Source organism: Cupressus sempervirens, chromosome 8 (genome assembly GCF_028749045.1).
Source record: "Cupressus sempervirens isolate cs-2001-9-10 chromosome 8, ASM2874904v1, whole genome shotgun sequence".
In the NCBI taxonomy this organism is placed as follows: domain Eukaryota; kingdom Viridiplantae; phylum Streptophyta; class Pinopsida; order Cupressales; family Cupressaceae; genus Cupressus; species Cupressus sempervirens.
Window position 1 is genome coordinate 28,974,218 of NC_143125.1, and position 15,297 is coordinate 28,989,514.

General features: G+C 34.4%; 1 protein-coding gene across 1 annotated transcript; it reads left to right on the forward strand.

The window, feature by feature from the left end:
• The first annotated feature begins 14,070 nt into the window (after positions 1–14,070).
• LOC149541413 (F-box protein GID2-like) lies at positions 14,071–14,733 on the forward strand. The gene has a single exon (XM_089796057.1). It carries the CDS (start codon positions 14,071–14,073, stop codon positions 14,731–14,733), a length of 663 nt encoding a protein of 220 aa, XP_089652183.1.
• The last annotated feature ends 564 nt before the right edge of the window (positions 14,734–15,297 follow it).

Sequence of the window (15,297 nt, forward strand, 5' to 3'; positions counted from 1 at the left end):
CATAGGAGGACAAAAATCTAAGTCACATACATCTCAAGAGAAGGGGATGTTGAATTCCCTGGGAGATTGTGCAAACTTGAGCACATAGAGGTAAAGATATTGCACAATCTTTTTTAACAAAAAGTCATACCACATGTACAATAATAAATAATCAAGGGAAGATACATACATATTGTTTGGTATTGTAGCATAAGTTAAGTTCATTACATAATCATATTCTTTATAGAGGTGTTAGAGGATGAGTAGATTATAGCTATTCATATTACTTCTAATTTGTGCTTAAGTAGTAAAAGTGAATGATGACAATCCTGAATACCCAAAGTTGGATGGAGACAGAACGTGGTAGTGAACACCTTATTCCTACTAGCACAATATATGTGCCACCAAGATTGTACTCCCCCACCGCGCCTTCAAATTTTCTTCCATGGTCACCAAGGGAAATGTGTGTATCATTTTCTCTTAAGATCTGTTTAGCTGTAGGAAAAAGAATGTGGGAATAGGAATGTGTATTCTAGAATTATTTTTCTAGAATAGAAAATAAGAATACATATTTCTATTCTTGTTTGGTTGAGTCAAAATTTGATGGGGAATTCACAGACCCAAAAATTTATAGTTTCTAAAAAATATAAAATTGAAATAGGAACACATATTCCAATTCCACCTATTTAGGTAGAATTACAAATGGTCAATTTTACAACAATGTTTTTTCCAATTTGCAATATCCTCCTCTTCACATGCATAAAGCAGAAATGAAAATGTTATAATCTATCACAAAAATGGTCTTTATGTAATGCGTATACTACCATAGTCCATACACAATTTTGAAAGACTAGAATCAAAATCTAGACACCAAAGTGATGTCCAGTTATAGATTAATCAAAAACAAGGCTTTTCAAATTACTCGTAGGTCATTAAGATTATAGATTTTATTTTTAAGAATTTTTTAGGATTTTTGTTTCTTATCCACCAAAGCTATAGTCATGTATAGAATCTTGTGAAAACAATTATTATACAATCCACATAAACTTTTCAGAGAAGGTAACAATATAAACTTTTCAAAAGTCACCCATGGCTTAAACTTTTTAGAGAAGGTAACAATATAAACTCAAAAGACTTGATTGGTCTTCACCAAGAGTGCAGGTCCCAAGATGATCACACAATATAATAACATGACTCCATTGGCCAACATGCCAAGAGCGTGGATCTCAATAGCATTTAAACAGCAACAATGAGTATATATCAAATCTCCGAACCAAATAATAACAAAGCATTATCAACAACAATATGTCAACAAATCAATAACCAGATAATTTATGTGCTTTTTCATGACTATGTTTGACTCATATAATTGTGATCTCTCTAGCACTATGATGTCATTTAATATGTCTTGCTAAAACTTGTAGATTTTGTTCCTTTTTCCATGTCATATAATATGTCTTGCCTTGTAGCTTATATGTTTTAAAATTGCTGTTAGGCCTTGTAGCTTGTATGATTTGATTGCTGGAGAGCTTCTACAGCTAAGCAAGAAGGTCATTTCACGAGTTATATAGCCGTGCGCTCGGGTATGAAAATTGCATATTTTATAATCTAATGTATATTTTAACTAGACTTGTAGCTTATATGTTTTGAAATTGCTGTTAGGCCTTGTAGCTTGTATGATTTGATTGCTGGAGAGCTTCTACAGCTAAGCAAGAAGGCTGTTGCACAAGTTATATAGCCGTGTGCTCAGGTATAAAAATTGCATATTTTTTAATCTAATGTATATTTTAACTAGACTTTTAGCTTAAATGTTTTGAAATTGCTGTTAGGCCTTGTAGCTTTAATGATTTGATTGCTGGAGAGCTTCTACAGCTAAGCAAAAAGGCCATTGCACGAGTTATATAGCCACGCAATCAGGTATGAAAATTGCATATTTTTTAGTGGCTTAATGTTGTAAGGTCTCTTGAAATAAGACCTTCAGGCAGTGGGTCAAAGTTTTACAAATATTATTATCTAGAAATTTGCCTAGAGCAATTGACTGAATGTTATAAAAGGTGATTGGATTAAATGTCTTAGGAATAAAGTCAAAGAAAGTATTTTTAAAATATTAAAGTATTTAGCTAGGTCTAAGAAGATTTGTGTACTTTTGACAATTTTTCTTAGTTTGTGAAAGTTGTAGACCGAATTTTTCATAGCCCATTTTTTGCTTTTGCAAAGAACGATCATGTCAGATAATATAAGTGAAGAACAAAACAGGGAGACAATTGCTAGATTGTGGTCTAACTTGAAAAGAAAAGGTGATGGAAAATGTTATTGTCCTTGCAAAATTTGTAAGGGCTTAAATCATAGAAGACTGCTAATCAAAACAGCTAAGAGACATTGAAGGGAGAATGGTCACATTGAAGGGGGGCATGACTATCATCCACTGGTAATTCATTCATTATATCATTTTAACAAACTATATACATATGAAATCACTTGACGATGAGTTGATGATCATGGTTTATTTATGTTAATCAATTTTATATAGGTTAATCTCCCTAGGGAAGTACATGATATGAACCACAACAATCCGAAGAATATAGTTTTCGAAGTGGAGGAACATGGAGGTGCAAATACCCAAGGTGAAGATAATGATCCCATGGAAGATGACGATCATGTGCCAGAAAACACAATTGAAGATGGTGGTATAAATACATTGATCCATGACACATTTAGTCCAAGCGTATTTGATCATGATGATGATGATAGCCTCGATGTACCTCTACTTGAGAAGGCATACGAGCCCCTATATAAAAACTCCCAAACAACTCTTCTCTCTGTTGTATTGTTGTTGTTGAACTTGAAGGTTATGAGTGGTTTATCCAACATAACAATGTCACGTATGTTAAGGTATATCATATATGTATTTATAGTTAACAAAGGGTGAGTTATGTACAACTAATATTGTTTATATTAACAACTTATATTTTTCCTGTAGATTGATAGGCGAGTTTTTGTTACCATCATCAAATATTCTACCTCACTCATATCGAGAATTATCTACTGTTATGAAAGATATTGGAATGGAGTATCAAGCAATACATGCTTGTCCCAATGATCATATTATATATTATAAAGAACATGAATTTGCAACACAATGGCCTGTATGTCATACAAGTAGATATCGAACAGATCGACTAACAAAAAAGGTGCCTCAAAAGGTTCTTCATTACATCCCCATTATTCCACAGATGCGACAATTATTCAGGTGTAGTAGCTTGCTCAATTTATGGATTGTCATGCACGCAATAGAAGTCGAGATGACATTATTCGAATCCCTGTGGATGGTTCAACATTTATGCACATAGAGGAAAAGTGGCAACACTTCAAAGAAGAACTTCGTAATCTCAGTCTTTCATTGGCAGCGGATGGTGTCAATCCATTTGGAGAGATGAGATCTATTTACTCAGTGTGGCCTATTTTTGTTATCAACAATAACATTCCTCAGTGGATGTCAATAAAGAGGGAGCACATTATGTTGGCAATGATTGTTCCAGGTATCTTATCATTTGATAGTTATTAATTTACATGTACTTACAAATCTTGCAGTAAAATGGTCACAATAATGATGTAATGTTACTGTTCATTCAAGTAGGTAAATATCAAGTTAAAGATATGAATGTATATATTGAGCCTCTTATCGATGAGTTGGTGGAGTTATGGAACGATGTCATTATGTATGACGTGTCTAGACCAATAGGACAAAGAAAATTTCAATTCCATACAATACTTGGATCGACAATACATGATGCCTCAGGGCTAACACATTTTTGTGGTATGTTATAGTAAATTCAAGTTGCACACGATAATTCTAATTATAAAAATCAACATATTTAATAATCCAATTATATCATTATCTTGTAGGTCTTCAAACAAAGGGAAAATTTGCATGTCTAGTTTGTCGTCCTAAAATGAAATCTTGTCATTCAAAAAGTTTAGGAAAGCAGGTGTTTGATGAGTGTAGACACTTCCTCCATAGGAATCATAAGTATCGAATTACGGAAAAACATCTTTTCAATGGGAAAGAAGAGACTACATCAAAGCCATGAAGAATGACACCTCGCCTATGGAAGTTGGAATATAATAGAATTAATCATCGAGGTAATGTCGTTCCACCTAATGGTTTATGTTTGTAATTTATATATTTCTATTGTGATTTTTTTTTACTAATTGTGTAATTGATGATCGTGAAGGTCGTCAAGGTAGTACTGACAACCTTCCAAAGGGACTAAAAAGCTATCCTAGATAATTTAGTAGGTTGCCCTACTATGAGTACTTACAAATTGTGCATTTGTTTGATTCTATGCATATTGGAAAGAATATAACAGAGACATTGTGGAAAATATTGGATGGAAGGCGTGACAAAGAAAAAATTGTCAACATTTGTAATGACATTCATGAATCCAATCATGCATTGAATAATTTCATTCACTCAAATAGCAACAAAGATCAGATTAATATAAGTGCCCTTCCTTGGTTATTAATGGAGCAGAAAAGTGATGCCATAAAAGAAGTCATACGAAAAATTTAATTTCCCATAGGATTTGCTGCGAACATAAACAATCTCATATAAAAAAAAAGTGAATTTGGGCCAGGGCTCAAAATGCATGATTGGCATACTTTCATCAAGGTAAGTTATGTTCTTCTATATTTACAATATAGAAATTAAACTATGTGTATTGTTCGTTATGTTATGTTAGAAAATAATGAAATGATTGGTTTATAATTATTGTAGTACGTGCTTCCTCTATCTCTCCCAGAGCCCTTCAACAATAACATCAAATAAGTGATATACGATCTTGGAAAATAGATGAGGTAAGCAGTAATATGTGTTCAATTTGTTGTATATATTTATTATATTTGTGATTTGTTTTTCTTGCTATGTAATCTATTGTATATTATTTTGTAAAGTCTTGTATCTATATATTTTTTGTGACTTGAATCTCTTAATGTAGGTGGTTGTCATCTAAAGAAATCCATAAAGAAGATATAAACTATTGGAAGAGAAGAATTCCTCATTTACTGTGTGAAATGCAAAAGTGTCTACCTCCAAATTTTTTCAATGCATAGGAACACTACCTCATACACCTAGTTGAGGAGATTGAATTGTGTGGACCTGTACACACTAGGTCAATGTGGAAGGTTGAGAGGCACTTGAAATCTTTGAAGGCTTTGGTTCGACAAAGAGCACATCCTGGGGGTTCTATGGTAGAGGGATATATGGTATACCATACTATGGTGTATATTACTAAATATCTTCCTAAGTTTGCATCAAATATTCATTTAGATCGCATTTGGGATCTCGAGCCTTTTAAAAAATTAGAAGGGGAGTACTTGGTGGGGAAAGGTACATTGAGGAAAGTGAGAGGTAATAAATTATAAGATGTTATTGTAATAAATTATTTCTTAATTTTCAAAATAAATCGGTTGTAAGTTGTCTATTTTCTTTTTGTACAGGTGCTCGAGAGTGGGATGCACTACATTTGTATATTGCAAACAATCTTCATTGGATGACGGTATGGATTGAATGATGTCAACATTCTAGTCAGACATTAACATGGGAAGGTGTATCTTCATTGGTTAAAGAAGCTCATCGTAATGGAGATTCCAATGTTATGCAAAGGGAAATAGATTTAGCACGTGGTTTACGAGATTTCCAGGTACGTACGAATTTATTAATCACCTGTATGTTTATCAACTCATAATACAATAATTTTGACATGTTTCACATATTATTGTAGGTTAAACACCACAAGGCTATATTCTGTAATGGTTAGAAGTTTCGTGTCAAAGTGTTGGATGACACGAAGAAAACTTGTGATTCAGGAATAACTGCAGTCTTTCAAGAGACTAATATTTCACCTAGAAATGACTTACATCCTCGAGAGTCTAAAAATCGATACTATGGCATTTTGGATGATATACTAGAGTGTGACTTTAGTTCCTTCAAATTAGTACTCTTCATTGTCAAATGGTACAGGCTACGACTTAATCCAAATGATCCTGATAGAGCTGTTATTGAACATGATAATGGATTTACAATGGTTAATACAAGGTCATTTGAGCCAGTTGCGGATGAGCCCTATGTTCTTCCAAGCCTATGTGAGTAGGTATTTTACTCAGAGGTTCTACATAAATCAGGTTGGTCATTTTTTTTTAGACATGAACCGAGAGGAAGGCCAATAAAGTATAATGCGATGGAAGAAGAAGATACAGAAGAAGTAGAAGATGATGTAGATGCTACTTCTGATGATGATGATGAAGATGATGTTGATGTTGATGATGATGATGTTGATAATGATGACGATGACGGTGACGATGATGATGGTGAGGATGATGATGATGATGATGATGACGATGACGAGGATGATGATGATGATGATGATGACAATGACGAGGATGATGATGATGATGAGGATGATGATGATGATGACGACGACGACGAGGATGATGATGATGAAATTTAGAGGTATGCCATCAATCCTTAGTCTATTTAATATTAATTTCTTGATAGAAATATATTTGTCTTATATGGTTACATAGTTTATTCATTATCTATTTAAAAGCTACAAGTTTCAATTAGAAATAGAATAGTGCTAATCTAAATTAACTATTAATCTAAATTAATTAAATAAAACTATTTAAAACACATATTGATGTGTGAATGTATTGAGCCTTATTTTCTTTCAGGTCAAAAGCATTTGTAAGTGTTTAGTTTAGAAAAAGGAATTCATTAAATATCTATAAAAGGGAGTTGTACCTAGAATAAAATTCATAGGGAAAACATAATATAAGTGCTTAGCCCTTCACTAATTTAATGTTTTTAATTTTAATGTGATGTACCTTTTAATGTTTTTAATTTTTATGTGATGCTTATGATGGATGTGATTATGATTATGATGTGATTATGCTCATGATAATTGAATTACATTCGTAGGAAACTGAACCCCTTTCAGGAGCATCCCACATAGTCTCATGATTCGATAGGTATAAGTCAATACTCCTTATAGATAGTCTGTTTAATACACTTATGAATAGTAAGATTGATGTCTTCTAAGATCTCTCCCATTTGCAGGTATCAGTGAATAGGTATTTTTCAGAAGTGTCTTCCTTGAGTGAGGGAAATATAGGAATAGAAGAGGAAAGTGAGACATGCAGTTTATCTAGAATAGGGAGATTAACTAGAGGTCAAAGGACTAGAATGAAATTCAATAAACGCATGAAATTTTTCCTTGCTCAAGTGGGGTCATTTTATTATGATGATGAGATAGAAGGTGACATCGAGGTGCCCTTGAGGTACCAACATCTACATAAACATTGGGTACCCAAGGAACTTCCTCCAATAAACACTGATTTTTGTGTTAACGAGAGGATATATCGCATAGCACCATCATCATTACATGGTTTGGGCCTATTTTCTATGGACGACATAAAGGTGTCTTACAAAAAAGTTTCTAAATTGATGGAGTATGTTGGACCATGTTACGATTACAAAAGTTGGATGCATATTGTTCAATATAAAAAAAGTATGCGTAGGTATGCCCTCTCGAAAAATTATATACAACAGCAAGACAATAATCAAAGTAAAAGTGTGGCTATATACATTGATGGAAGGCCAAAAGCAACAGGGAATATTGTGGGTTTTATAAATAGTACATGACCTGGGTCAACCATAAAGCAACCCAATTGCATATTTGAGGCACGCGATGGAAATCGTGTATTCATCTATGCGATAAAATCAATACGTGCAGGGGAAGAGCTTCTTATTGATTACAATTTGAACCACATAGATACAAATGAGGCTACTATCATGGGGGTGGTACATACTATTAAACCAACTTCTAATCAATGATTCCAACATACCATTTAGTCAATAAATTTTTGGCTAACATTTTTATACTTGATCTTTGACACAGGGGCACAATATGGAGCAACCGCTAGGAGGGGATGTTGGTGATGTTCCCGGCTCATCTACACATGAGCAAGTAAAACTCATTGTAATTGTGCAAACTAGATAGAAGCAAAATGTTATTTTTTTAATGTTGTTCTCTTCATTATTTTGGAGTAATTTTGATAATACTAATACTATTGTCATCATAGAGGGCCAGTGGTCGGAGGGAGGGAAAGGAAACTGCACTCCCTCAACAGTCTGCCCCTGAGGAGGACCCATTTTATATTGATTTAGCAGAGACCGATGACCTGATCAGTTCGATTAAAAAGTTGCTAAAGAAAATTAGCAAAGAAATTATATGTTTGGCAACCATTAAGCCTACTACTCAGGAAATAAAAAATAGGGCATCTAAATTGTTGCACACCTCTAAAACCTTAAAAGTAAGTATTAATGAAATTTTAAATTATAACAAGAGTTCAACAATCATTTTTATGTCATGCTATTTTATGACATTAATTAAAATATGGATGTGTTGTGTTTACAGGGTTTTTTGCGTGATTTCAAGGCCCATTCCCATGATGAGGGTGCTGCAGGTGGTTTAGGTAGATCGCATGTTCCATTCCCCACTTGTTTTTTCCATTGAATATATATAGGAATTATCATAATCATTGACAATACATGCAATTAAGACTAAATTTATGCACGCATTCTATATTTATGCATGCTCTAACAATTTTATTCTTCAGCTTCAGATCCTATGATGATGTCGCCTCCATCCAGGACAACCACAAATCTCTTTCCGACTATTGAGTTGACAACATGGAGCTTACAAGCATCAACTGTTGCACCATCTATTGGTACACAAATCCCTCTTTTTCTCTCTTTTGTTATGTGTTTAAGTGTTATGTGTTTACGATGTCATCTTTGAGTACATTATATATCAGCTTACAGGCTCATTAAATATGTATGGTTAGCAATATTATATTGACGTGATGATCCTAATCCTTGTTCCAAAACATATTCTTAATTACTAGAATGTTTTCATCACACTGAAGAACGAGCCCTCAAGTGAGCAATAGGGACATCTGTGATGCTTTTAGAAGATGAAAGTTTTCCAAAAAAAAACTTAAGGAAAAGAAAAAGAAACTAATAAAATGAGGCATCAGGTGCTTAGGACAACCTCTGGACTTGCAAAATGCTGTCCACATACAACAAACATAGCTACAAAATGAACATGAGATGCCCAACAATAAAAGTTCCTCAAACAGAAAGGGATGATCGGCTTCCTTGAGGTCAGTTGTTGATTCGCATCAGATGCTCCTACATCAAACTCCCCAACTAGGTAAAGACTGGTGAGAATGGCTCACAAATGGAGTTACGTAGTAGGACTACTCTTTTAGACTGTGTCAACCTGCAGAAAACTCTATCATTGACATAGATAGAGGTAGTTCTACCTATTCCAGCACTTGGCTGGGATTCTCACCATCCACCTACATAGTTTGTTCTCTTCTTTTCTTCACTCTTGTGGACTTGTGCTCACCATAGTCCAACCTCCTCTTCCAAAGAATTTTCTCTTCTTTTCCTCCACATAATCTCTCCTCTCCTCCCCTTCTTTGTGGAATCATATCCACTGCACAATGACCACCTCCATGGATGCCCTATAACATTATGAACTTTCTCTATATGTAATCAATTGAATCCTACAAGAAAATCTGCCAACATCTTTCCCTACCTTCAACAAAGGTAAACTAAATTCTTTATCAAAAAATTCATCAAAATTTGCACCATGTTCTTACGCTGCTCCATCATCCACGAGCTCTTCGTATTTCACTGCTGCAATCACATCTTCCTCATCTTCACTATCCCATTTGTCTTACACCTTCCAAGTTTATCCATCCACTCATGCTCTATTGCAAAAAACTATGCCCACAAATCTTCCTCTACCACTTCCTTAGCCTCATCTATCTCTTCTTTCAATCTTTCTCCAACACAGGATTGTCAAAATCCATCTAATAACAAATCCTCTCTTCTTTTTCTTTCTTTTCACCATCAATCACTTCAAGTCTTTCCAACTCTCACCTTTTTACCTTCTTTTCCAACTATTCTCACTTCTATCCTCTATAACCAATAGGATTCTAGAAGAGGTACCTCTCCAAGATCTCTTCCACTCACTTCCATTCAATGGGAAAAATTTGCACACATCTTACCTAGCTTCATCTCTGCTAGAGGATAGACAAATTATTTTGCACAACTTCTTTACTATTCACCCTTCTTGACATGCAGATCCTGGTGCAAATTGCCTCCCTTTGACGAAGATGGCTGCACACTCAGGAACATAGGATCTAAAATACCATTTGATGGCAATGAAATCCACAATCACCAACAAAATCCAACCTTGTCTTCATGGCAACGAGAACTAAAAAAAAAAAAATTCATTTTCATAAAGCACATCTTCTGTGACAAAAACTAAAGTAATGTAGTAAATAACTTTCCAACACAAAGAACATTCCATAATCACTTCAAATGTCAGAATACAATACAAATCATAGAAACAATATATTTGCAGCAACAAGAAATTAAAAAAAATCAATAAACAGAATATATCTGATAATAATCTCCTTCACAATTCACTTGACTAAGATATGCAATTCAACCTTGCACAACTTTAACAAAAATATGAATATGTAGAGTCTCCTTCCATACAATTTGACAATTAATGGCATAAAGAATACAAACTTCTCCACATAAACCTGTGAATATTATCAATCATATATAGGCTTCTCTCATACCCTTATGCTGCCTCCTTTCTTAATTCCTTGTATATTCTCTGCACGCAATCATTCCCCAAATCTAAGAATGGGAATCATTGAACAAGAAAGATCATAAGTTTTATTGAAAGTTTGAAACTACTACTTGATAAATTACTGTTAGCAAGATAGTAGAAAATAAGACTAAAAAATACATTAATTGTTGATTTTGTTTCACTGATGTTTACACAGCATAGCAATTTCAATACATAAGAAGGACATATTTCCATAGCAAGTCAATTTGTGATATTGTTATCAGGATTTAGCTGTGCAATTTTTTAAGTCAAATTCATTAATGTATGATGTCCTCATCCTTACCCTAGTGATAGAACAATAATAGAATACTTATGTGGTTAAGGGGTGGCAGATCTTGAGCACCAACAGCTAGCTAGCTAGCTTAATATGAATTACTTGAAGAATTTTCATATCACATCTTGAGAAACAGCGAGCAAGTCAACCATTTCCGAATTATTGATGTAACCTTGCAGACTTATTCATGTAACCTTGTAACCTTGTAAACTTGTAAACTTATGAAACTTTTTGCAATAGGAGTTGCAACATCATTCCTTGGATGTTCCTATGTTCCTAGCACGAGAACAGTGAAGGATGTCATATTGATCATCAACGACGATGAAGGCATTCCACTAAATGTAGCCAAAGTTCCAGTTACTTTAAAGTTATTATTATATAGTGATATAATAGTAATTTAGTTTTTGATCACTCTTCATCAACTAATGATCCCATGATTGTTTTGTAGGGAATGATGTTTTTTGGAAAAAATTTGGTGATGAGTGTTTGAGAATATTCGAGCCCACCATGCATACCTAGTAGAACACCATATCCTAACTAAAACCCCAAACCACTATTTTGATTTCATATCATTGCTAGAATAGTTTTCTTTTTCATCCATTTCTTGAACTATATTAAAGGTAGCTTCACTTTAGTTATGAGTCTAACATGTTTTTTTTTACTTAAAAGGTGGAATCTCGAAGACAAAAAGCTGAAGGATGATCTTATAGAGAGCATGACCCAACTCTTTGGACCTTGTGCATTTGAGAGAAACAAGCTCCTTGAAAAATTTGGTTTATGTTTGAAGTATATTAGGGACCAGTACAGAAAAAATTTACGGGATAACCCTAGGTACGAGCGTTTGTCCTATGTTCCTGAGGCTGAGTGGTAGGCTCTAATTTTGGATGGAAAGTATAAAGCTGACAAGAAAAATACAATTACACCAGTAGAAAGTACACTACCAAGGTATGTGATACTGTTGAGAATGTAATTACGTACTAATTAACCTCTATATTTATATTATCTAACATATTTCAAACTTTTCATAGATTGCCTGACACATCAAAGGCAACAAAAGCAAGACTAGAAAAGCACGGGACACACAAGCTTGGCTCTGGTGGTTTTTCAAAACTTCAAGCACGAGTTGTAAGTATTCTTGATCCTCAACTTTTGCAACTTTTGTATTTCCTTTTGATATTTTAACTACCCTCCATTGGTTGATGAAACAATGCAAGTAAAATTCACCATACCACGCAAAAATGCAGGGCTCAAAGTTTAAGAGATGCCTCACAGAAGAGGATAAGAGAATTGGCTTCGAACAAGGCTATAGAGCCATGGCTGAACAGCTACAAGCTAAAATCAGTGTGGAAGGTTCTAATAATGATGCATCTGAGCCACAGGTAAATAAGCTAAATGAAATTTATTTCAAATTGAATACTTTACCAATTAGTCTATTTGATGTTAAGTTCCAATATAAAGTGAGTATATCTATTTTAAGAAAGCAATGATAACAATGCGTAGGATGTTGGAATGTAGCCTGACAATCCTTCTACACAATCTGTGAATGCTGAAGGTTCACATGATGTGCATCCCAGTGGTGGAGGTATACATTTGCTATTAAATTTTTTATATGTAATTGCAATTGGTGTTTGGATTAACGTAACATTTTGTATAGCAACTATAGAGGATCAAGGCATCGATGTTCATGAGTGTGTTGACATTGAGTCCAGACAAAATGATGTGGTCAGATCAAGTAAAGAGCACCACAGTTATGTTATTTAAAATAATTAAATACTTGTAACAATTATAATAAATTATTTTTAATTTAACTCTTTTATTTCTTATTGCAGAGGACCCCCCTTTGCAACAGCATAGGAATTTGAGATCATCAAGAACAGAGAAAGAAACCGATGAGGGGGGAATTGATGATGACACTGATGCTCCTCTTAGAGCTTACATAGAAAAAAGAAATCAAAAGAAAAAAAAGAAATGATTGTCATCTACATACCTTAATTGATAATGACTGAATTTCATGTCTCAATGAATTTAACTATGTGCTAATGAATGTTCATGAATTATGTGTTAATGCAAAATATTGATGAATGTTGCATGTTTATGAATCTAATGTGTTAATGAATGTTATCATGTGATATTGATTAAATGTTACATTTTATTAATGGTTGAAACAATGAATGAATGTTATATGTTAACGTGGAATGTAGAGTGATGTTAGGGGGAGGGGGGTGGGGCCAAATGAGCTTCCACCTTCACATGGTTGGCCCTGTTTAGTAGAGAATATTAAACTATTCTCGAAACAAAGTGAAGCTCAATAAGATGTAAGTGAAGCTCAACTTGGCACAAATAGGGAGTCAATATGATGTAAGGGGTCATTTGAAGTCCTAGGGTGTCCTAGGAAGAGTTATGGGTGGATGGTAGTGTTTACATGATGTAATAGCCTATTAAAGCCCCTAAATGATGTAAAATGCACTCAAAGTGCAAGATCCGTTATTTCCCACTCCTTCCCTAATATCAAATGCTTTAATTTTGATCTCCTTGAAGTCATCTTGGAGGCTCCTAGTTACGCCGGTACTTGCTTTAAACACAATGTTTAAACTCATTTTTTGTCTCTTCACAGATTTTGGGTTAAAAAACCCTTATTGGTTGTTTATGATCTGTTTGTGGTATAGGTGTGCAATACATTGCGGGCGACATGTTTGTCAGTGTTCCAAAGGAGAACGCTATATTTATGAAGGTAAAATCTCTAAATGATTATCAGTCACTTTCAGGATTTGATTTAAATTAGGAACCCATCTTCTTCATCATCTGCGCCTTTTTTATTAGAAATTTTCCTTCTGGTAGTGCTTTGCTCCATTTCATAACTTTACCTTTTTTTGAAGTTGTGCTCTCTGGTCTCCATGTCTATCTCTGTGTTTTTGCCTAAATTTAGAGACCCGAATCCCTGTCCGATGCTTATTTATGAAACTATCCAACTTGTTTTTTAAGGTACAAGGTCTATTTATTTGTAGATACACATTCATTTGTACTATTCTGTCTAGAAGGGCAATGGGATTGGCAATAAGAAGACCCAGTAAGTGTAAAATCAATTATCATCATCATAGTTATAAGCCCAACGAAGACTTGGAGGTGCCATTGTTTCACAAAACATCTGAAAAGATGCAATCTCAGGATCAGTGTGAGAACTTATCGAGGGATCAAATGGAGCAGTTTCTTTTAGATGGGGATTTGTTATCCAAAGTGATGAATTACATGGATGCAAGAACATTGGCAACAACCTCATGTGTTAATAGGATATGGCATAAAGCTGCACAAGATGACAAGCTGTGGGAAAACATATGTCTCAAGCATTGGGCTAACACTAGTTGTGGAAGCCATCAACTGAGATTTGTTGTTTTGGCTCTTGGTGGATTTTGGAAACTATATTCTCTTTCCCTTTGGCCTATGCTTAATCCATCTGCTTCTTCTTCTTCTTCGCCATGTCCATTGCCTTCTCAAGCCTTGTCTCCCTTCTTATCAAAGCCTGGTCTGAATAAAAAGCACAATGCAAAGACTCAATCTTGGGGTAATAATGAGATTCATCTTTCTCTTTATCTTTTCTCTATCCATTGTTATGAGAAAATGAGTAGTCCTCCTATGCAAAATGTGTCCTCAGCACAGTTTCAATCTTCCAAGCATCCCATATTTGAAGATGCAATTAGGCCCAAATAGGTATAAATCCATCTAGCCCCACAATAGATATTGCTGGTATTTCAGTTTTGTGTGTATTAAATTTTTGTGAAGACCAAAGTTTGTATCTTTTCATTCCTAATTTGATCATGGACTTGTAAGTAAACATCAGAACCAGACAAACCTTATTGTTTTCATGTTAGATGTAAATATATAGCTAGTTTGATGCCCATACGTCTTACACTGCCTGGTTAGAAGGAGCGCTCATGTGCAGCCTTGAAACCCTTCCAGGTGGCTGATAAGAAGGTAAAATTTCTAGATTTGATTTGTTTAGAGTGTTCCGTGATTGGTCATAGCTATTGATAAACTTCTTAACATGGGTAAGATGCTTATGGTGCTCTGTTTCAAGAATGAATCTTGTCATCTGAAGTAACAGATTGTTACCCATTATGGACTACTCATGGATTTCTCTTTTAATTTAGGGTTCATAATTACTTCAAGCCCAATTGCTAAATCTATGTTCAACAGATGTAAACAAAGATCAAGTAACCGGGCTAGATTTTGTTTACTTTATAGCTAACGTTGTGTTGATGCAATGTTGTGAGT

Coding starts and splice junctions, on each gene's coding strand:
- LOC149541413 (XM_089796057.1), top strand. CDS start 14,071: ATGGGATTGGCAATAAGAAGACCCAGTAAGTGTAAAATCAATTATCAT.